We start from the raw sequence: 24,549 nt of genomic DNA on the forward strand, positions 1-24,549 counted from the left end.
GAAAAGATTTAATCCTTCTGTTTCTAACACTTTAAATATGTCTTATAACGCTGAGAAACCGTCAGGAGACCCTGATGTTCCTGATACAACAGCTGGTGGATTTTTCTCTAGTGATTTTCAAAGGTAACTTCCATCCTTTCTGTATGATTTCCGCAGAACTTGCTTATGACCTTTTATTATTGTCACGAGGTTTCGATTTCTTAAGTTAATTAAGATCTCAATTTGTGTTTTAGGCACGATGATTTGAAGAGTATGTTGGATAGCTCAAAAGACAATCTTAAACTTGACGCTATGAAGAGGATAATAGGGGTATGTTTTGATGTGTTAGCTAGGCGTCAACAGTTCTAGATCTTCACGAGACATAAGTGAACATGAAGGACACCACAGATAATAAGCTTTAATTATTTGATTATGATGCTTTGTGTACTCAAGTACGCTTTGTCACTTGATGTAAAAAAGATCGCATAGAATGTTGTGATATCATCATAACTAGTCCAAATCAGTCTATAACCAGAACACCCCCTGCCCTCCTCACTGACCTTCCCATTGTCACAGTGAATGTATTTCTTATGTATATCCTGTAAATAACTTGAGTTAATGGGACAATTTAATGAGTGGCTTATACACAAGCTGCCAGTCTTACTTGAAAAGAGTGAGCCTGACTCTGCTCTGATAAAAGGCTAATCCTAAAATGTCAGAGTCAATTTTTAAACTCACTCCAGCAGAAAATTTAAATGCTATCCACTTTAAATTGATTATCACTAGTAATTCATTACTTTACTTGCCCACGGATGCAGCAGTTTCATTAGATACTAATAACTTGGAGATGTCATTGTTGACCAAGAATCAATATACAAGTATGAATATTACATGTATGCATGGTTGAAGAAGCTTCTCTTCTGACTTTGTTACCATGACAGACGAATCTTATGTTTGGTTTTTCAGTCATTTCTTAAGTCGAACTATTCATTGTAATAGCATGGTCATCATTAAGAATTCTCTATGTCCAGATGTGCCTCTTGACAGAGCTGTCATCAAGGTCCATAACCTGTAACACCTATAAGGCAAGGCAACAGCTGACTCAAACCTTGATGGCGGCAGTGAGCACTGCTGGTGATATTTCTGTTTTATTAAAAAATATTCAGAACGTTTTGTATACATATGTCTGGTATTTGAATATGCATTTGGTAGCAACATAGAGTTATGGTTAGAATAATGTTTTATCAATAAAAGACAATAATTTGCCATTACTGGACTTCTTGTACATGAAGCTTTTTCTGAGAAAAATGTTACCCATTTCCACTGGTTGAATTGAACAATGATGAATGGTTGTATATTTGTATGAAAGTAGATCTGAGCAATAAGACAGGTCGTCACATTGATCTTCAATATTGTGAATGAGAATTGTAGATGCAGGCATTGGTTAATGTGGTGTTTTCTTTTCTGATTATAGATGATGGCTGATGGTCGAGACATGTCAGGCCTTTTTGCGGCAGTTGTAAAAAATGTTGTTTCCAAAAATGTTGAGGCAAGTAATTTCTGTAAATGTATGATAGCTTAATAATTCAAGGGACCACTGTAAACATGTTCACTCTTGCAAATAAGAATCTGATGTTAAAATGCCGTCTTAGATTAAATTTCGCCAGTGAGTGTGACAGATGTACACAAATCATTTGCTTGTTTTCTATTCTAATAAACTATGTTTGATTTCATCAGGTCAAGAAGCTTGTCTACTTGTACCTTGTTAGATATGCTGAGGAGCAACAAGATTTAGCCCTCCTTTCTATAAGCACATTTCAGAAGGGATTGAAGGTTAGTTACACAATGTAGCTTTAAGTCTTATGGAGTAGGGACAATAATTTGTGTGTATTACGTGAAGATATTGTGCATGTTGTTATTGGTCAATGCATCTTATTGACAATACCCCGCCAAACACTACTTTGTTGCTGCTGAGAATAGGTGTGGCATGTGAAAGTCTATGATTGGAAATGATTAACGCTTTGGACTGCTGATCAATGGTCCAGCATCAAGCACTGGCTTGGGTTCATTTTGTTTTGTTTTTGGGCTAGATCTTTACAAGATGCAAACTGTTCCTTAGTAGGGTGGTGTGTGTGTATATTGTCATTCTTCTGTCTTTTCACTTGTATCAATTTTTCAAAGGTTAAGAAAATTTTTTGCACTATAAATTGAAAGCAAGTGTATATGTTGTAGGTAATTTTTTTCTTCAGGTAAATTTGATTTTTACGTAGGTAATATTTTTTTAACTAGGTAATTTTAAAACAAACTTTTTTACCTGGATATTTTTAATCTGTTATGATGTTCTTCATTTTCACATAGTAGAGCAACGGATATTGACAAAGCTGGAGTGCCAGTTAGCCAGATTTTACCCGTTAGCCCGTGTCGGTTAGGGGTGATACTATTTGGTGCAAAGACAGAATATCACTAGTTTGCTTGCGGTTTGCTTTCACTTCAGTTTACTTGCGGTTAGCTTTTTTTAGGTAGTTTAGGCAATATTTAATATTATTGTTGTTCCGTCATTCCACCTTGAATCGTCCACTGCTTTTGTTTAATGGCCGCTGCATCGGTCTTGGTTAGTCCAAATTCTGCTTCATTTTTGCTGTCATTCTTTAGCCAGTTTTTTGCCTTGTCGTAAAATTGATCGTCGATAAACACAGTTAATTTGCTTTCCTTCTTTTTAGAGCTTTTTTGCGCATCTAACTTCTCATAAAACGTGTCTTTGCTGACACAAAACGTGGCAGTTTCCATTGCTTTCACGAACGAAGTCCCGTTTTCATCCAAGTGCGCATGTGCACGTTTTGCATAAATTAAGTTTGGACCGAGGTGAGTCTGGGACCCAAAAAAGCAATAATTAGGAGAAAAAAAAGAAATTTTTTCAACTTGAGCTGTGTAGTCTAGAGATCGAGATGGACATGTAATCTGAAGGTCTTGGGTTCAACACACGGTAGGTACTTGTAATTTCCTTCTTCCTTTGAAATTAATAATTAGATAGGAAAATAAGAAGAGGTAGGCGTAGAATAGGGAGATAGTGAAAGAGAAGAAGAAGTAGGTGGGAGCAGGGAGAGATGAAGAGAAGAGTAGGAAATGAGATTTTTCTCCTCCTTTTTTTATTTTTCTTTTCTTTTTAGAGAAAAATTACCTGGTTAAAAAAAAAATACCTAGTTAAATAATAAATTTACCTAGTTAAAAAAAAATTACCTACTGAATATTTTTAACTGCAACATATATTACATTTAATTTTACAATTGTTTCCTCACTGAACAGGATCCAAATCAGCTTATTCGTGGAAGTGCCTTACGGGTCTTGTCAAGTATTAGAGTTCCTGTCATTGCACCAATCATGATGTTAGCAATAAAAGAGGTAAGTGCTGTTAATAGTGATTTACGTTTGCTGCTTTAGGTATTAAATTAAGGAAACTTCTGGATTCCACGTGATTACTTGGTTGAAAGAAAATAAACTGTCTGAGCTATCTAGTAAAACCTTCCATTTCTTGGTGTGACTCTATTACCATATAGTGTCAATCTTATCTACAACAATATTCTTGATTGTGATTGGTTCACTGCGCACCTATTTGTAATTGGTACGTGATCACTTGGGGTGTCCAATAACAGGGATCTAATTTGAACTTTTTTGTAATTGGATACCTACACCATTCGCATGTCAATTACGGGTGCTTTAATGTCCTTCTTAATACAAACAATCCTGTCCCAGTCCAAACAGTCTGTCACCTTTGGATTATTTGGACTGGGTAAGCTAATGAGCTGGTTATGTTTTATTTCTAGGGTGTAAATGACATGTCACCTTATGTACGTAAAACTGCTGCTCATGCCATCCCTAAGCTATACAGGTATCTCACTCTTAGTAACACTTGGAGGTTGTCAAGTGAAAAGTAGTAAATTTTATCAATACTGGGTTAAATACTGACTAAGATTATGGTGTTGTGTCCTTGTATAAAGAAAGAACCAAAGATTCTGGGTCACACCAAAGTGTTTATCCCACTTTCTGTAGAATTAGGTGATCATGAGTATTTCATTCTTCCCCTGGATTGGATGCTAGTCCATTACGGTGTTACCCCTCTCCCCTCCCTTGAAGATCACAGCACAGTGACCTTGCCTAGGACTCAAACCTGGACTATTTGATCCAGAGTTCAGCAAACTAACCATTAGGCTACCATAAATGTATGTCTTGGGCAAGATACCTACCCTTGCAGTGCCCCCGTCTACCCAGGAGTATAAAATCAGGGCTTGAAAAAATTGCTGACTAGAAAAGTATATTTTCTTGCTGGGCAAGTGACTTTTCATTTTCTCTTGCCCAATGGGCAAGGGTCCAGGTAAAGTCGTCTGCCAACTACCTCAAAACTAAAAGTAAACTAAGACTTGCCCAGGGCAAGCAAAATCTGATACAGTGTAGCTGCTTGTCTGAAGGGCAAGCTGGAATTCAAGTTTTTTTCAGCCCTGTAAATTGGTACCAGCAAACATGTGAGGCAACCAAATACGTATATAGTGATACAGTGGACTATGTAAGATCCCATCCAGTGGAAACCATGATAAGCTACTTGTACAGCAGTACAGGTTTCTTTGTCGAAAGTGTGGATATTAACTGTATGCTACTCTACAACTGCAGTGTTTGAATATTATAATTATGTTTTGATTTATAGTTTAGATCCCGAGCAGAAAGATTGCCTGATTGAAGTTATAGAGAAACTCCTGAAAGACAAAACAACAGTAAGAAATTATTTCAAACCAGAAATGGAATGGTTACATGTAGCTAGTTGTGTGCTCGTTTATTTGCATTATTTAATCCCCTCTCTGCTTTTATGGCTCTCGATCAAGAGGACAAAAGAGCAAGAACAAGAAACCGTGTACTTTACAAGCATGGCTAGAATGCCATGTACATGTATGTTATTTTCAGTGGAATCATACCTTACAGCTAACTCTTGAATACAGTGTATGTTTCCCTACAGTACATGACTGCAATAATATTATTATGGCCCTAACATAACCTGTCAGTCATTTTCTCGTTTACTCCTAAGAACTCCTCAAGTACAGCCACTGCACTACATGTATTTTATCCTCATTTTGTTGGCCTATTTTTCATTGTCTAACTTAATACATGACAGCCATGTAATCTTGTTTTATTATATTTGAATTAGCTTGTTGCAGGTAGTGCTGTGATGGCTTTTGAGGATGTGTGCCCAGATAGAATTGACTTGATTCACAAAAACTACCGCAAATTGTGTAACCTGTTGGTAGACATTGATGAGTGGGGCCAAGTAGCAGTTATTCATATGTTAACAAGATATTCACGAACACAGTTTATTGATCCAAACAAAGAGGTGAGAATATCTAGATGCATTACACAACTTTTAGACTACTGTATACAGTAGATCTTGGTTGATTGAAAGTACTCCAGTATTAACTTGATTGCAATTTTTTTCATTAGCCTTTATCAGAGGGTGATTTTTATCCAAAATCTGAATCTGATGATGATGACGATGACAGTGACGATGAGACAACTGAAAAGAAACCAAAGAAGCAGTCTTACATTATGGATCCTGATCATCGGCTACTTTTGCGGACATGCAAACCACTCCTTCAAAGCAGGAATGCTGCAGTGAGTTGTGATTTGATTTACAGTGTGTTAATCTCAATTTGTAGCTGCAAATTACTGAGTGGAATGTAATGTTCAGTTCATTACCATTGTGTTTGATATAAAATTTGCCAGATCATTTACAATCCTCAATTTGCAGGTTGTGATGGCCGTGGCAAGAGTTTATCATCACTTGGCACCCACAGATGAAGTGAGCATTGTAGCACGGTCCTTGGTTAGACTTCTCAGAAGCCACAGGTTGGATTATATGCTGATGTTAAATATTATATGTTATGCATTCTAAATTGTATAGTGTAAATTGTTTGCCACAAGAACGATGGAAACAATAAAGTTAATTTATTCATTATGTGGGAAACCTTGGTAGAGTATTCTTTCATTGTTTCCATAACTATGAAATTGAGAGCACCTGAAATATCTGTAGAAACACAGTTGTCCTACAATTTTCACTTTCCCAAGCATCCTTTTGAATTGCTCTAACTTAGTAACTGTACAGACTATACAGATTTTATATACAGACTGAAACAATGAAATCATAAAAAAATAGTATAGAATAGTGTTACATAATGTTCACAATATAGATCGTTTTAACTCAGGTGTCCAGCAGCAATGCAAATTTATTGGAACAAAAGGAAGTGTTTACATAAGAAAAGAGTTGAACTCCCACAAGATTGGTTTGGTACACCAAGATGGCTGCCATTTCATTGTTTTGGGTCGCCAATATCGCTTTGGTGATGTCATGCAAAAATACTCTATTGTAGCGAAAGAGAACTTCTCCTTTAAGTTTATTATTGTAGATAGCATTACTTTATTCACCATAAGATTGTTAAAGTTCAAATGTGAAAAGTCATTTGTAACTATTGATAGACTGAACTGCCTAGACTAGCACTAGCTATTTGCCATTACAGAATCGTGCCCATTGAAAAACGTCGCACGGGAAAATGCAAATACGCTAGAAAAGAGAAAGAGAGCATGCGTAACTTCACACATGTCTGTCAACTCGACTGCTAATCATGTAATTCCCCGTGTACGCCGTGTTCACAAGGATTGTTTTTTACTCAGACAACCGAAATGTAGCGCTATTCATCGAAGAAGAATAGCCATAATAATATTAGTCGGGTTATCTTGATTAGGCTATATTGTTTAAAAATCGGTCAGATGTAAAATTAAATTACCTTTTAAATGTCGGGTTTTTATCAGAACTAAACTAACAGAATAATGTATGGAAAGCCAAAAGCAAAAATACAAACAATCGGCAGTCCAAATGTTTATTTACATTTGGTTCACACAGCTGGTTTAAAAATCTATGACACAATCCGATGGTGCGATCAAATTTAGCGATCTCTCTTCGAGGAAAGCAATTTCGTTTATGTTTGTAGTAATACATTTATGGTAGAAAAAACTAAAATCAAAAACAAGCACTCACCTTGAAAATAGAGTTCCAACGTGGACAGATTTCGAAGTCACTGAGCGTGTCGGGTGATCGCAAAGCGTTAAAAAATGCTTCCAAAACAAAACCAACTCTCCACGCGAATAAGTGGCTACTTAAAACATTAAAAACAAGGACTACATGAGAATTTCCGTTCACAAATACGGATAGATTAGAGAATTCCACGGGGCGGACGTCGATTTTATTATTTTTTTTATCGTAAAGGGTTGCTCGCGATCACGTGGTTAGTATACGGATAAAGACTTCACGCTCTGTTGATATGCAAACGCAGCCTTTGCTCTTTACTGAGAAAAAGAGCATTTCACCACTTTCAAACAATACTAATTGCTCCAATTGTATCTCCATTGTCTGTAAACAGACACAAAGCGAAATTTTACAACTCCCGTTTAGGAATGTGGCAATTCAGATCTTAAGAGACCGAAGCTGGTGGTGAACTTTTGCAACCTCATTCCCAGGTCATTGCACCCGCAAAGCGTCATGGGTATCCCACTTTTCCCAGGCGACGCTTTTCAATGGGTGCAATTCTTTAATGCGGGCCAGTCCAACTGTAAAGTGTACATTAAGAAATAAAAAATGTTGATTGATTGATTGATTGATTGCAATAGTTGACTTGATAAATTCTGCTTTCCATCACAGAGAGGTACAAACCGTTGTCCTCAGTAACATTGCAACAATGTCTTCTTCAAGAAACGTAAGTGTGTCTCTTTCTCAGTAAGAAAGATCTCATCTCTTTTATTAGTGCTTACTGACTTACGAGATAGCTGGGCAGGGTTAATATTTCACTAAAGTTATGATGTACTGGCAAAGCAAAGTAATGTCTGTCAAGAGCTAATGTGTAGTTCCAGAAAATATCCATACCTCCTCCGCGGAAGGGAGTTTTTCTAACACCCCGGCACCCCTCTGGAAATTCCAGTTAAGGTGGCTTACCACAGTTTTGATGGATTATAACAGCCCAACTTCTAACTCTTTTGAAAAATGTTCCAAGATGTTTTTCCTTTCTCTATTTACTGTTTAATTAAGTCTTTTACCATTCTATGTGAAATCTGAACAATTAAACGTCAACAAATAACCAAAATGAATGACCGTGTACCTAAGGAGAGACTGGGCACTAGTAGGTTAAATCACATTTTTCTCAAAATCTACTTGTATGACCCCACCTCGAAATTTCAGGAATAAGAAATTGGCTCTGATTTAACATTCATGCAAAGTAAAATAAAAATCTGTAAGACAGATTTTTCGTAAACTAAGAAAATGGGAAATCAAAGATAGCTCAAAATCTGTCTTACAGGTTTTTATTTTACTTTGCATGAATGTTAAATCAGAGCCAATTTCAGTTAGTTCCATGATTTGTAATTTTGATTGCCTATTTTTGTTCTTTGTTTGTGTGGGCCATGACCTAACAGTGCTTTTGTTCTTCATGTTTGTGTTTGTTTTACAGGGAATGTTTGAACCATACCTTAAGGGCTTCTTTGTTCACTCTAGTGATCCAACTCATATTCGGCTGTTGAAGGTATAATGTAAACATTCTGTTCACCACTTGTAAGTGCAAGTTATTGTAATTGTAATATTTGGATACAGATGACATTTTTATGACTATTTTGACTGTTACATTATGTTTTGTAAATCGTTGCTTCATTACTCTTTTCCCTAAAGTAGAAAAATGTTTAATAGTAAGTTTGAAGTATGTATTTAAAATGTTGTAGTTGTGACTTAGGTTTCTGTCTACTGTATGTGTATGATCACCATTCCTAACAGCAAATTTCAAAAATTATTGTCTGATGTAATATTATTGTTGGTAGCAGGGATAGGAATAGCAGTAGTAGTGATAATTATGCTGTCTAGGTTTGTTACCAGTTTCATCTGCTGTGGACACACCTTCCAGGACTGACCCTTGTACTCACATCCTCTTTTCTTGTTTTGTTTCCTTTTCAGCTTGAAATTATGACAAATATTGCAGGTGAAACTAGTATTGGGACAATACTTAGAGAATTTCAGGTATCTAGATTGACAATCATATGAATGCAAGTTATTCATTCCTGCAAGCACAATAATCCTTAGCCTTACTGCTCCTTTCAATAACATGTGAACCCTGCTCAACAATTTCGTGTTTCACTGCCATCAATCATTTTGGCGGACCTCACAGAGAACAGAAGAAAGTCATGTCTGGGGGTTAGGATTGGTAGATGTTGATCCACTTTGTTTGTTTGTTTGTTTGTTTTTTTTTTCAAGGTTCACTGGTTGTTGTCGTAATAGTTATGATTGATGACAGCCAAGAATGCAATCATTAGTGAGGTTTTGAACTTCAGAGTTTGTTTGTTATTGAAAGGCACAGTAAAGAATATATTAAAGATTGAAGACTGACTTCAGTTTGAAAACTCAAGATTACATATATATATCCATTTGATCTGTTACAAACATACACATGTCAAAAGGGAAACAGGGTCAATTTTCTGTTGCGGTTTAAGGAGAAAATATCTGACAACAAATGTGTGCTTTATAAACTGATCTTTTTGTTTAGAGCTACATTTCCAGTCCAGATAAACAATTTGTGGCATCAACAATTCAAGCTATTGGAAGATGTGCATCAAATATTTCTGAGGTTACAGATACCTGTTTAGCTGGCCTTGTGCGACTTCTTTCCAACAGAGATGGTAAGCACTTTCTACATCAATTTGCATGCTTGTGCAACCAAGTCTATGATGCCACTGTGAGTAGAGCAAAAAATACAGTTTTAAAATATCAACACGGACAGAACACTGTTTTAATTGTTAAACCATGATCAGTGGAAAAAAAGATTGTCAATTTAGTAGTGTATAACTTGTCTGTCAACAGAGGTTGTGGTGGCAGAAAGTGTGGTGGTCATCAAGAAACTTCTTCAGCTCAAGGTGAGAGTGGAATCCGTTTAGTTTTCTATCAAACAACATTCAAATTTAAAGACAATCAACTTCTATTATAATGTCTAATTTAAAATTACTATTTTAACCTATCTGTAAGTTACTTGACTTGTCTGGGCATCATAATTTTGTAATCCATTTTGGAACCTTAATTTCTATTGTTTCATAGAAAACACAACTTTATGATGTAGGATACTTGAATTCATTAGTCTGCAAAAGCATCTAAACTTTCTTGAAACATTACGTTTTGTTTTTACACTTATTTTTCAAGTGGTATTGTTACCGAAACAGTAATCACATGGTAAAAACCCTTACTAACTTGTTGTGTTCGACGAAGTGGAACGCAAACCTAATTTTGACCTGTGGCTTTTCAGAGTTGGCAACCCTGTGCACAGTTCTAGGCCGAAAAAAACCACATTCCTGTAAGGACACCAAAATGGCCACCCCGCTTGATTTTTGCAGGGGCATGTCACGGCCAGTAAACTGGTACCGTTTAATGCTAAGACATGTGATAAGACATGTGCTGAACATGTGAGTATGTGAGCAGGCCATGTGAACTCGTCTTTCCGATGGATCTTTTTTTGACTTCTTTCCGTTCAGTTGCTGTACGCCTCGCTATTATGTGCTCTCAGCGTTAGATTTTGGCGAATTTAAATGCTTCGACAGCAGCATTTATCGCAATCTGAGGGAATTGTCCTTGTTTATTAACACGACTTGGCTTTGGGATGATAACCGTGGGAACAGCTACATTTTGATTGCATTTGTTGATTAGTTCCAGTCGCGACAGATAGCTCAGTTTTTATCCGGTTGAAATTTTGTTTGGAATCGGTGGAAAAGTACTCTGAAGGCAAGATACATAAGACTACTTTATTCATCAGGGGAAATGCTCGAATTAGTTGCGAAACGAGCACGCGACTGCAAATGCTAGCTTAGAATAATGTACGTAATTTAAATATTCTATGAAACTTGAGAGACTACAGAAACTGACAGTGTCACACAATGTATCAACAAATCGTGACCTCTTCACAAGCATGGACTTTGACACTATGCATATCTGACTGTAAAACCTCGGTTGCTGCTGAAAAATGTTGATTTTAGCAATAGACAAAGGTTGAAAGTCAGCTAGTGAAATCATTTATTTACAATATATAATTATATATTAAAGTGAGAGTGTCGAACGCGCTGTCATAATCTCTGATTACTACTAGTTATTTTTTGTGTGTGACATTTTTGTTTGCTAACAAGACTCATCAGGATTGCCCTGCTAACCTACAGCTTGGTTGTTCATGCTTTTCTGAAAGGATAACAGAAATATTTGTTAGTTTTGTTTATTTTGATAGCTGAAAAAGTTGTCAGAACTCTTCTATCTTTATTTGTATATCTGGAACTGAAAGAATGTTTGTTTTCAATTTATTTTTTGTCCACTGCTCTTTTGCAGCCAAAAGGGAATTCGGAGATCATTACGCATATGGCAAAATTAGTGGATTCTATCACAGTAAGTGTCATAACACTCAGTGAAACCAGTAACTATGTCTGGATAGGTGTTTTGTGCCACTTGATCTTAGTATTTAACACTCGTATTGGGGTTTTCTGTCAGGTTCCGATGGCCAGAGCAAGCATTCTTTGGTTATTAGGAGAATATTCTGAGAGAGTCCCCAAGGTCGCACCAGATGTCCTGAGGAAAATGGCAAAATCTTTTGGATCTGAGGTGAGATTTATGATGCACTTGGTAAGCATAGCTCAGAGCATGCACGCATGAGGTTTTCAATTACTGAACAGGTCTTCCCTACCCCAGAGATCATTGTAAACACATTTATAATATATGCAGAATATCAGATAAGGATGCATTCTTGTGGTAGCATTTTGTTTGCTAAGTTACCCTGTAAACAGGAGTAAATCGATTCAAAATTACGGAACTACATGTATCCATGAAGAAGTCAACTGAAAGACAGTTTTACTACCAGTTCTAAAATACAACATGTGACATCCTCAACAGAGTAACGATTTCAGACCCTCAGCAGTACCAATTATACTTCAGAATCTATTTACTTGTAAGACATGCTCATGTTTATGTGCTACCCACAAGAAAAAGGTGAAGTTATTAAGAGACCCTATACAATAGTTTAAGAAGTACTTGTTTGGCTCAGGTAACTTAGGTACCAATTTTGGATTGGATCTAAAGCTGTATAATTATTACTCCAGTGTGTATATACCTGTCAGATGAAATGTTTGGAAATTGAACTGGTACAGATGAAATTAATGTCCTGAATTTCATTCTGTTTCTGTAGGAGGATATTGTCAAGTTGCAGATTCTTAATTTAGGCTCAAAGTTATTCATCACAAACCCAAAACAGGTGGATGGCTAATTTCCAGTCAGTATACATGATGTTCACTAAGTTCAGAACTTACATGACCTCCATTTTAGTCTGGGATCTGAACTTCACATTAGGCTAGCATCGAATATACATTAAAGATACATAATTATATTATTCTTGCACTCCCCCCGCCCCCATCTCACCCTTATTGATTTGTGGTGGTATATTGGCCCATCAGGCCAGCGCTTACCTCCAGTTTCTGTAGCATGAACAACTAGGAGTACATGTATTTCTAGTCCTCCCTGGATGGGATGCTAGTCCATCCCAGGGTTTTCCCCAGCATGAAATCTGCCAGTACCCATTATACTCCTGGGTGGAAAGCACTGTTAGAGTGTCTTGCCCAAGAACACAGCGCAATATCACCGTCCAGGGCTTAAAGCCCGAACTGCTTAATCCAGGGGGGGCGGGGGGGTGCATAATGGCCTAGTAGCCTGCTGGTTAGTGTGTCAAACTCTGGATCACATAAGACTAAGGCCCTTGTAGTGTGGTCCTTGGAAAGACACTTAACTCTCACAGTGTTGCCCCACATACATTTGTACAGGAAAAAAGTTAGTATATATATTGATTGACATCCCACACAAGTTAATACTCTTAGTTACATTTTGATCCTCTGATGACCTTTTCTTTCTGTTTATTTGTAGACGAAACTTTTGTGCCAGTATGTCTTGAACCTTGCAAAGTATGATCAGAGTTATGATGTCAGAGACAGAGCAAGGTTTCTACGGCAACTTCTCATTCCAAATGACACGGTAGACTTGTGATTTTTGTGTTCAGACATAAAAGGTTTCATTTGGTGACCACCTCACCTACCTTCTGTGTTTTGTTGAAAAATGGTTTAAATATTGTTCATTGTGGTGGAATACAACAATAATAAAGTATTGTATTTGTCTCATGATGTAGTCAATTGAGATGTAGATTGCAACATTTTGACTTCAATCTTACTGAGCACTGTCTTATGCTAGTCTCGCCGATTATGCAGTACCATCTATAACAGGAATGTTAACTATGCAGGGCTCAAAAAAAGTGCCGTCTGGCCGTCTGGAAGAAGTAGATTTTCCTGGCGGGCAAGTAACTTTTCATTCTCACTTGCCCAATAGGCAAGGGCCCGGGCGAGTCATCGGCCAACTAAATTAAAGCATAGCAAACTCAGACTTGCCCAAGACAAGCAAAATTTGAGAGCTACCTGTCCAAAGGGCAAGCTGGAGTTCAACCTTTTTTTAGCCCTGCTATGATTGGATTGCATTTAGAACACAATTAAATATTTATACAGGCCTATCTCAAAATTAATGCTCATACTAGGTATTACTAATTGCTGTTTATACACTTATTTAAATTTTTGGTGGTTTGGTATGTTTTCTTTTTTGTGCACCTTGAAGCATACTTTAATTAATTTAATACTAAATATGGTTCCATTTGGATAGGGTGGTCATCTGAGTAAACATGTGAAGAAAATTTTTTTGGCATCAAAGCCCCCGCCAGTTATACAATCAGTATTTAAAGGTATGATGTATTACTGTAAGTTGTGCTTCTTTGTAGAAGCAGTGAGATTTGTGATGTGAGAAATGAATTATTATGTTCTAACATACCTTGTCCTTGGTAATAGTTTTGACAGTTATTTAGTTTTGCATCATTAGTCTTCTCATTTTTCATGACTTTCAAATGACCAGACTCTTTCAGTGAATCCTAGCCATGTTCAACCTCGTTCAAACAATATTGGAGTCATTGAGAGACTGGAAAAATACATACCTTTTTATCAAACATTTTGCTCCTGAAGGCAATTAAGAAAGGACATGTATGTTATGTCATTAACCCTAAAACTAAAGGAAGTTCAGTTTCCAATACTTGTTTATGTTTCAGATCGTCAAGGTTTTCAAGTTGGTTCCTTGTCCCATATGATTAACCTCAAAGCTGGTGGTTATCAGGAACTGCCAGAGTTTCCAGAGGTTGCCCCAGATCCTTCTGTCAGAAATGTAGAAGTGAGTTTGATTGTAATGACCTTTAAAAATTTTGTAATATCAAGCAGATTTAGCTCATGGAGTTACTTGACTGTGCTGCATGTCAGATTCTGGTCTGGTGCTATATGTTGTTTGAGTTTGTTGTTGGTTCTCGCCTTGCTCCAAGGGTTTTCTCTGGGTACTCTGGTTTTCCACCCTCCGCAAAAACCAACATCTCTAAATTCCAATTTGTCCAGGAAAGAGGACCTGCAGGAAAACCAGCGAAGGCTGATGTGGCTTCCAAAAATTAATGTCCAAATGTGTTGTAGATTATTAACAAAATTGTTCTTCTCTATTCACATTGATCAATTTTGTAGAAGATGTCATTTGGGTTATACAATTTCAGAAATTCCTTAACATACCTTGAATCATGCATCAGTTGAGTGATATGAAAACAGCACTATGGTTCCTGTCAGATTGATTGGACATTAATTTATTTGTATTTTAAGATTCAGCCAGTTTGGGGAACTAGCTCATCAAAGAAGAATGTCAAGTCAAAGAAATCTACATTTTACTCAGAGTCAGAATCAGGCTCAGAATCAGGTAAGGATGAAACCTTGACCTTGAGCACTACTCTGAATTACAATAAGTTCAAAAAAAGTCTCCCAAAAAATTGAAGCGCTGAATGCTGTACTGTCCTTTTTCAAACTTTAGGTTCTTTTGGCCCTCATTTGCTCCATTTCTTTGAAATTGACTGCAAATTATATTTTAAACGCTGACCTGGATTTTTTTCACTTGTTTCCATATTCTTGGATGAAAATCTACCTGTTAAGATAGCTTCCTCTGAAGCAACAATGGTGGTATTGAATAACTGTAGCTCCCGTCAGTATTCAAAGTCAATAATCAAATCTCTCAGAATCTTGACTGTTTGCCTCAGAAGTCAAGGGAAAGTAGGAGAGAGAGAGCGGGAATTTGGGAAACAGGTTGTTTAAATCAGCTATAGTGATGTGGAACACAACACGTGAGATCTATCAAGCTTCAAAGGAAATACCATCAAACTAGGAAAGCGATATGATGCTTGGCTCTATCAACTAATTCTTTAAGTGTATTTTTAAAGTGCAGTACCTTGCTTTTTAAGCAAAATCAACATCTTTGATGCCACATTTTCCTTTTGAGGGATTGTTATGTTCAGGAATTATAATGGTGCCAAAACTGCACTAAGTTGCTACTTACAGATTGTGCTGGCTCTGGAATTCTGTGGTATGTTATTTAGATGTGAGCCATATCTAGTGTAAGTTGTAAGCTTAAGCAGTGAATTGGCAGTAAAAACAAGAACCAGAAGAGTTGTGATAAAGCATGTAATGTAATGAAGTATCGCTGTCTGATGGGCTACAATGCTAGACATGGACATCACAGCCTTTACTTGTATTTCCCATTTATTGTGTTGCATCAACTTCTTTGGATATTTAGGATCAGGAAGTGATAGTGAGGAAGGAAGTGAAAGTAGCAGTGGATCTGAAGAGGATGAAGATGAAAGCAAAAGTGAATCTGAGGCATCAACTAAAACAGGTACTTATTGTTTTCTCCCAAGGCTGCTGTTTTTTTAAGCATACCAAAGCTTTGTAGAACACTTACTGTCAGTGGTTTGTGTAAAACAGCACCCAGCAGAGATGCATGATGCAGGTTTCACATTGTCACATTTATTTTGTCTTAAAGTTTCAATAAAAATCGTAGAAAGAGTCGTGTATGCATTCAGTATAATTATTTCTTGAAAGATACCTGTAAAAGTACATATGATAACCTCACTATTTGTTTGAGGTTTAGTGCCTCATGTTTGATTCAGTGAAAGAGAAAATGCTATGTCCTGGTGAACATACATACCTGTAACATATGGACTTAGTTTGATGTTGAAACTTCTTTGCTCAAGGAGAACTTACATGTAGATGATGATACATGATTTTGTCACTCATAGCTTGACTAAGCATCAAATGTTGACTTGTTGTTACATGTCATTTGCCTGTCTTCAAATGTTAGTGGATATCAGTCAATCCAGAAAAACATATTTCAGCACTTCAGAATGCTCTGAATTGTTATATATACTTATCTAGTGAACTGAATGAATTCTTCCTGACAAAGAAATGTTTAAATTGTTTGATTCTGTACAGGTGATAGTGGTGATGAGAGTGATGAAAGTGAAAGTGAAGAGAAATCATCCTCTGAGTCAGAGACAGAGAAAAGCAGTGAGGAAAGTTCAGGGATATCATCTGAAGAGGAAAAGGTTTAGTACCATGATCTTTACACATTGTTGTCATCAGATAATTATTCATCAGAAACCTCTTGACTCCATACTTACTTCATACTGAACACAATATGCTGGACTGAACACGGTTCATATAATGTCTGTGAATAATAATAATAATAATAATAATAATAATAATAATAATAATAACAAATATTTATACAGGATAGCCCTTCAGTGCAAGAGTACTGTTATCAAAGGGCTCCTGTCTAAATAACATAATATAAGGATAAAAACTAAAATAAGTTAAGAATAACCTCGTAAATTATTAACTACACTATACATAAAATTGATCTAAAGACTCCCTGAATAGTACCCTACTGCTAATTTACTCGATTTTTAAAGGTAAAGAATTAAAAGCTGAAGCACCTAAAAAGTAAAAACTTTTTCGAGCAAAGTCAAGTTTGACCCAAAAAAGGTATTATTAATAATAGCTTAGTTTTAAATTTTTTGTCAGACTCCAGTTAAGAAGCCTGTCAAGGTATCAGTAAAGGCTTCCAAGCCAGCAAAACCATCCATTGAAACAGCAGAGACAGACAAGGGAAATACTCTTCTGATTCTGGATGACTGTAAGTCTAGTCAGTTGTTATTTTATCTTATTATATGGCTTGTGTTTATAGCCGATATAACAAGCACTCTGATTGGCTAATTCTAGGGCCAGATTCTCCTGTAATACCCATGGACTGACTATGGACTTGCAAAAACGAAGGAAAAAGCATGTAGTAAACAACTTATTTACCTTGTATGTTTGGTCTTGGCCATGCCATATTGACCTCATGGCTATTAGTTAGTAAGGAGGTATTGTGTATCGAACTCATTAATAATCAGTGAAGGGAAACAAAAGAAATTTAAATTATGTTTGCCATGTAGTTGTTTAATCTTAGCAAAAATGTTTTAACTTACTGATTGTTGGCGGATGGATAGCTGTCTGTCTGCAAAGTGTTGGTGAGTTGTTAGTTAGGTCTTATTAGTTATATCGTTATAATTGTTGTTTGCATTTACTCAGCTACTCAAATACAGGTGGCATGCTATCACCTTCACCTGGTACTGTGGTGTGTAGTTCACACCCATTTCATGTCAACTCAACTTATTGCTCTTGTTTGTTAACAGTAGTTTATTAAGTGATGCTGTTTTTTGTTGTAGTGAATGAACCAGCCACTCCTAGCATTAGTTCAAGTTCCAGTAAAATTCTGTCACCTAGCCTGGCTTCTGAGATTGAATCATTATCACTTGCAAAGGATGTACCTACTGTCATCGCTCCAGTGAGTTATCACACGTCATTTGACAATAATTACTCAGACAGACATTCTTGTGGGATATGAAGCTTCATTGTGCATGAATTTGTGAGATTTTCATTATACCGCATACACCCCTTCACTCCTTTATATGCATGTGCTAAAATTATGACTACATACATTCTATCTTCTTAAAAAAAATCGATGATAAAATGTGAGGTATTTGTCAATGAAATTAATAGAACCAAGTATTTTGTTGTAATAAGTATCTAACTGTACATTCAGTGTTATACCAGTCTTCAAAGCACATCATAAAGTGGAACTAATTGTAACAAGCAGTAGATTTCACTTGGACAATAGGCTCTAGAAACAGTCATTATTACCTGTTTCTGGCTAACAAAGCAACTATTGTTTCTTCAACAGCTTAGTCCAAGCTTTTCAACAGCAAAATCACACGAACTACTCCACCGAATGCAAGGCAAAGGGCTTAGTGGCAGTTACAAGTTTACTAGAGGCCCTTGTATTTATTCTACCTCAATGGTGGCTGTAGAAGTAACGTTGGTCAACTACTCTGAAACTCCTATTTCTAATATTTGTGTGGGTGAGAAGGTGAGTTAGTTAGAATATAGTGCAAAATTCCATTTTTCAAGTTATTGGAAATCAAGTATGTTTCTATGAAACTTTTACTGAATTTCTGTCTGTCATTATTGTTTTACAGAAATTAGCAACAGGAATGACTATGCATGAATTTCAACCAGTTGGTAAGTTGGTGAATGTCTGTTTTGTATTCTGCATTATGAAGTGTGCCTTGCAACCCTAACTCTTACATCCAAAAGGATTAAAGCTCAGTCTGCCATTATATTATTAGTTTCATACAGTTTGTAAGTGACCTCTCTCATCTCTTATTGTGCCCTGTAGGACACCTAAGGCCATGTAAGTGACCACCCTGCTAATACTGTACAGTCAGATTGCGAGGGTCATTGCTGCATTAACAATTTTCTAATGCTATGTTAAACAGTCCAAACAATCAAATTAACTTTGTTTATATAACAAATGTGCACCCTTGCATCCCCAATCAAATAATTTAAAACTCAAGTGGTACAGGCACCAGTGGTCAAACCAGGTGTAAGAAGCAAAAAATAACATCCCTTCTCAAATTTCTGGACTTTTTGGATAAAATTAATTATTTACAACTCATGAGTTTTGGTATGAAAGGCTGTTTTTTAGGGATTAGGGAAAAGAAAGACACTCTTAAGGGTGAAATAAAAATGACACTGTGATTTTCTGTTTGTCATGCAGCATCACTGGCACCTGGCGCAACAATTGCAGTAACTGTAGGAATTGATTTTAATGACACAACCCAGCCAGCTAGCTTTAACTTGTGGTAAGAAAATTTTATTTGTGTTTAAAAAAACTTTCATTTAGCATCGTTCATGTTCAGTTAAATTGATGCACTGTTGATCTCTCGAATGGTGATAAACTTTAAAACAGGTTTAACTTCAGATGGCATTTGTGTGTGAAATTGTATTGACTTTTGTACTCGGTAAAGTCTGCATTGAGCCATGACAACCATACCACCAACACTTATTCCAGTTTCTGTAGCATTAAAGGGAATAGAAGTATTTTAACCCCCCTGGGGTGGGATACCAGTCAGCTGCGGGGTTACCCTCAGCATTAAATTTCACCAGTACCCTTTGGTACACCTGTTTTGAGAGAGGCACACTGAGAGTAAAGTGTCTTGCCTAAGAACACAGCATACTTACTCTGGCCGGGTTCAATCCTTGACTGTCAATCCAGAGTCCCGAGGGCTAACCATTTGGCCACTGTGTTTCCAACGAATAGCACAGAATCTTGTTGTCATGAACTCCGCAAACATTTGGCAAGACTGAAGGCCAATCCTGATGTCATAAGTGATGGCTTTGATGTTTTAGCATATTGGGTGAAAATCAATAATAATTATTGTGTTAGCACTTTTTTGATGCCTGACATTAAGTCCTGTAATAGCATACCATCTCTTTCTACGATTGTATTGAGCAAACTGTCTTGTAAGTTGCTGTCCAATGATTGTTATTGTCCTTTTATGACAAAGATTGTTGGGCTGCCTGCCTCTTGCACGCTTAATGCAGATATTAAGTTTAGCTAAGGCAGTCATTAACTTGAGCTAAATTTTATAGTGTAAATAGTGTCCCCAATTAGTTTTTTTTTTTTAAGTTAACTACTTATGACACTAAAGTAAAGTCTTTCATTCATTCATTCATTAATCTTGGAGGATAATTTATTTTTCAAGGGTACGATAACAAATTTTGACCCAATTGTCATTAATTTTACAGCACACAGACCAGCAAGTTTCCTGTTAGTATCAAGGCTCCAGTTGGTGAATTATTACAAGGCTGTCCCATGACAGAAGCTGACTTTCTGGCCAAACAGGGTTTGTATTTAACAAATAGATTCCAGTTAGCCATACTTTTGTACATACTGTAACAATTCACAGATGATCTCAACACATTAATAAGAACCAACGAGGACATGTCACAGGAAGTCAAGTGGCATGACCATGCATTGACTGCATCATGTTTTGACGTCTTCTGTGTATAGTAATTATATAGTAAAGAACCCACCCTCCACCAGATGGACTCTGTTGTGTTGCATTTTCACATGATTGTACACTAAACAATAGGTGTGTTGGCTACATTTAATGCATTAAAATGAAAAATAACTTTCAATTGTGGTCAGGGTCTTGGCTTGTATTTAGAATGTTAATTGTTGTCGTGTATGTATAAATACTCACATTGTGTAGTTCCAGAAATTATCCATACCTCCCCCAAATACATGTAACTTCACATTCATACATTTCTTTAATGTTTTGTTTTTACAGACCCCCCCCCCCTGCCCACCCCTCCAGGAAGTTCCAATCCCTTCTGTGGGGCTGGGGGTGGGGGAGTATGGATAATTTCTGGAACTGCACATTGTTTATAATGATATTTATGACAGGATTATGTCTGTACACATACCCTTGCAGGTAAACTACGAGGCTTAAATGAGAGTTCTGGCAAATTAGACATTCCTGGCAACCTTACTTCTGAAGAAGTTGTCTGTTCCAAAGTGAAGGAGGCAGCAGCTGTTACTTACATTGGGGCCACAGCCCTTGCTGAAGAGGCATCCACATACAGATTTGCAGCACGTACAATTTCTGGAGGGACGCATGTTCTGGTGACAGTTAAAGTGCCTGCCAATGGACAAGGCAGCTCAATTACAGTGAACTGTGAAAAGATGGCTATTAGCAACATGCTTGTTAAAGAAATCAAGCAAGCCTTGCAGTAATGCTGGAGTTAATTTTACAATGAATGTGGACAATGAAAGGGATGTTCTTTTTCTGGTTTATATTTTCTAGATTCATATTTTTCCATGGGTGCAATGTCCAACAGTTTCTTATGACCAGTATTCATCCATTTCCTAGCACAGCTGGTCAAGTATAACAGGTCCTTAAAGAAATTCTATCATTAGCCTCTATAAAATGAAATTGAGTCAGACTCTCTAACAAACGATTTTCCAAAATAAGACAAAGAAAAAAATGGTTGTGCAATGCAGCTTGTTTTGCAGTCAATAACCCAAACACACTCAGTCATGTCTAACTTGTTCAGTAGGGCCCCTTTTATATGAGGGCAGCTTTTGTAGCCCATTGATTTTGAGCCTTATTTTGTGTTTTTTTCCAGCCCTCTTTTCATCTCTTAAGTGACCAGTGTATATAGAACTAATAGAAACATGAACAATATTTTGACGAAATGAAAAATTCTTCTGACTGGCTGTGAAATAGCCAATTGCTGGTAAGTCAGTGTGTTTTCTGAAAAGGAAAAAGTTTGGTTCTGTTATGCTCTGTAAGACACTTTAAGCTGAGTTTTACAATTTGCGACATGACCTTTAGGTGTTTAAACTGCGAGTATAGTCCAACTGCACACAAATCACTGGGATGTGTTGAAGCAAACCAAGGGAAACTGGGGAAGGACAGTTTTTCTCTTCTCTCCCTTGGTTCACTTTCGCTTATTTTTTTGTTTTTTCGTTCGTTCAATGGGCTAAAAATAAACAGCTAGACATTTAGTATATGTTTATGTTATTACATTACCAACAGTTTATGTTAGTTTGCGTAACCATTCACATTTAGAGTTTCCCAAAATCTGTATCGTTATTCATTTTCACATGATAAATAGTCCACTTTCAAGCTAACCAAGACTGCTGCATAAAGAGTGAGAACCCAAATGTAGTGTTAGTCTCAATCTGAAGTAAATTATTCACAAAATACTGGCTCAAAAGTGTTAAGTGTAAGATGAAACAATAGAGAGGTGTCAATAGTACATGCTCTCACTAGTATTTTTGAATATTTTGCTTCAGATAGAGACTACCTCTTTATTCTTGTTAATTGTCTGTTCACATTGTGAACAGTTTGATTTTGGTGGGCCGATTTTTTTTTGTTTCTGAAGTGATAAATTCTTTCATTCTCTTAACCTGCATGTGTGGTTAAAAGAAATTGGAACTTGCTCTCTGTTAAGTACAAAAGAGTTAACCATGCTGAAATAGGACTAGGCCATAACTAAGGGCAATTTCTTTGGGGGGGATAGGGAAAAAGCAAGCATGGTTCAAGGACAAGAGGAAGACAAAAAAAATTATAATAAAAACAATATTAAGAAATTTAATAAATAGTGAATACACAGATTTTTGTTGTTCTTCTTTTGGCACTCACACTCATGGCAAGAGGAAACAAAGCCTAACATACATGGAAAATGCCATATAATGCATAAAAAGTAAATCTTATGTCACAAGTTTATTGCAATTATGCCAGTTGCCAGCACATCTCACAACATTGTTCTTTCCAGCAAGCATAACTTTCTACCAAGTAGAAAGCAGCAATTCTAAATCAAACTTTTCATGGTTACCTAGAGATGTCACACTTACAGTGGCAAAAGAATATTGTAGCACAAATTGCAGAAAACATTGCCTAGTGCAGAGTTTGGTGCCCAAATTTTTTCCCCGTTACCCTATATTTTATTCCAGATTTGTTGTGGATTCCTGGAATATTTACTGTTGTCTCAGAACAACAGACTTATCACCCATCAATACATGTGATGAATAGTCCTTTTGAGACTACTAGACAGTGTGCCTAAGGATGCATTCTTTTAGGATGATCCAGATCAGTATTTCTAATCCAACATCATTTGGATCATGGCATATTAAAATAACTGATGAATCCTTGTACAGAGTGTATTCTTTGGTTCTTTTGATACACCATGATTTGATTGGTCTGGGATCCAGATCACGCAAAGGAAGGCACCCTTAGTTCTGCAAAAGAACTAGTCTTTCAGAAGAGGCCAACATGAAAATACAAGGACCTGTGAAATGTGAAAAAATTTCTGCACCCCAAACCCCAAGGCTTGCAGGTTCCTGTGTCACAGTAGTGAGTCACCTCACTCTTGACACTTGTCAAACAAGTACTACCATTCTTAACACATTGTTGATGGCCTTGCGTAAGTCATCTTCCAACAACTTCAATTTTGCATGAAACACCTTTTGAAGACTGGAAATACTTTCATGCACATTGTTAAATCCTTGCCTGTATTCATGTCTCATCTGTGCCAAGGACTGTTGCATAGTCTTCTCCTGTTCAGATCTGACCTCCTTAAGTCTAACCTCCCATATATTATAATACTTGCTCTTCTCCTCTTCCAAAAGTCTATCCACCTTTGCAAGGTAATGGTCAACTCTTCTCTCTAATTTTTCCTGTCGTTCAACCATAAGACCCTCGAACCGTTCAAGCCTTGTTTGAAAATCTTGGGTAAGTTTGAAATATTCAGATTCTGCCCACAAACGATTTGATGAAATTGAACCTCGAATATCTTCAACTACAGTTTTTGTCTTAGAATCGAGTTGCACAACGAGTTGATCCGAATCACCTTTTAATTTCTGGATGCTGTTTGACTGATCCATCACATATTTTTCTATTTTCAGCGTCAGGTTAGAAATGCTCTTCTCGAGAGAGGTTATCTGATCACGACAATCTTTAATTGCCAGTTCTTGCTTTTGCTTGAAGTCATTAATTACTTCATTGTTGCTTCTCATATCAGATACAAGCCTCTGAATTGCTCCATCACATCTTGCTACACGACCTCTCAGATCCGTGACTCCAGCTACATGGTGGAGTTCCAAATTTTTAACAGCTGTACTTTGTCCTTCCACTTGACTTTGTCTTGACCTGATCTCGCTCTCCAACGCTTCAATTTCTCTACTCAATCTTTTGACAACAGTAGTAATTGTTCGTATGTGTTCCTGCAACAAGCTCCTCGCTTTCTTTTCTCCTTGCCAGCTTATCTGAGCGATGCTTAGACTCTCAATAATATCTTCTTTTACCATAAGCGCCCTGTCAACAAGGGATCTTGTAGTTTTCTCTTGGTGCGCCAAGCGATCTTCCAAGTTCTCCATACGACTCAATCTTTCATCTGAGTTATTATTAACGATAGCTGGAAGCGTCGTTTCATCTTTGGAGTAAGGTCTCTCCATGACTTTTGGAAGTAATCGCTTGTTTTCGAGAAAGGATTAAACTTTGGTTACGGGCCAAAGTTAGAAATGATCATTCCACATTCCGCCACGCAATTTATTCATCGCTATGGAAATTTTATTAACTCTGTGCGGGCAAGTTTGGAAGAGGTTTGGGTTCTAACATATTTCATCCCATAATTTCGCCTTGTTTT

At 36.9% G+C, this 24,549-nt stretch overlaps 2 protein-coding genes across 2 annotated transcripts; one reads left to right on the forward strand and one right to left on the reverse strand.

The window, feature by feature from the left end:
• The first annotated feature begins 32 nt into the window (after positions 1 to 32).
• LOC145502894 (AP-3 complex subunit beta-2-like) lies at positions 33 to 22,572 on the forward strand. Its single transcript, XM_081482297.1, has 31 exons — positions 33 to 123; positions 234 to 309; positions 1,454 to 1,528; positions 1,717 to 1,812; positions 3,283 to 3,378; positions 3,801 to 3,865; positions 4,676 to 4,742; positions 5,171 to 5,353; positions 5,461 to 5,631; positions 5,768 to 5,865; positions 7,712 to 7,766; positions 8,514 to 8,585; positions 9,008 to 9,070; positions 9,594 to 9,726; positions 9,908 to 9,960; positions 11,408 to 11,464; positions 11,567 to 11,677; positions 12,258 to 12,323; positions 12,986 to 13,093; positions 13,766 to 13,844; positions 14,202 to 14,320; positions 14,788 to 14,881; positions 15,749 to 15,847; positions 16,444 to 16,556; positions 17,035 to 17,146; positions 17,721 to 17,839; positions 18,236 to 18,421; positions 18,531 to 18,573; positions 19,112 to 19,196; positions 20,143 to 20,240; positions 20,832 to 22,572. The coding sequence occupies exons 1-31, from the start codon at positions 38 to 40 to the stop codon at positions 21,131 to 21,133; spliced, it is 3,180 nt and encodes a 1,059-aa protein (XP_081338423.1). The 5' UTR covers positions 33 to 37; the 3' UTR covers positions 21,134 to 22,572.
• On the reverse strand, positions 22,473 to 24,452 carry LOC145502944 (protein FAM81A-like). Its single transcript, XM_081482359.1, has one exon. The coding sequence runs from the start codon at positions 24,356 to 24,358 to the stop codon at positions 23,285 to 23,287; it is 1,074 nt and encodes a 357-aa protein (XP_081338485.1). The 5' UTR covers positions 24,359 to 24,452; the 3' UTR covers positions 22,473 to 23,284.
• Positions 24,453 to 24,549: the final 97 nt, after the last annotated feature.

This window comes from Orbicella franksi, chromosome 1 (genome assembly GCF_964199315.1).
Source record: "Orbicella franksi chromosome 1, jaOrbFran1.1, whole genome shotgun sequence".
NCBI classification, from domain to species: Eukaryota; Metazoa; Cnidaria; class Anthozoa; order Scleractinia; family Merulinidae; genus Orbicella; species Orbicella franksi.

Bases quoted from the DNA above. Each gene is read 5' to 3' on its own strand.
- LOC145502894 (XM_081482297.1), top strand. From the start codon at position 38: ATGTCTTATAACGCTGAGAAACCGTCAGGAGACCCTGATGTTCCTGAT. The intron at 9,727-9,907 runs GTAAGCACTTTC...GTCTGTCAACAG, and splicing joins ACTTCTTTCCAACAGAGATG to AGGTTGTGGTGGCAGAAAGT. The intron at 12,324-12,985 runs GTGGATGGCTAA...GTTTATTTGTAG, and splicing joins TCATCACAAACCCAAAACAG to ACGAAACTTTTGTGCCAGTA.
- LOC145502944 (XM_081482359.1), bottom strand. From the start codon at position 24,358: ATGGAGAGACCTTACTCCAAAGATGAAACGACGCTTCCAGCTATCGTT.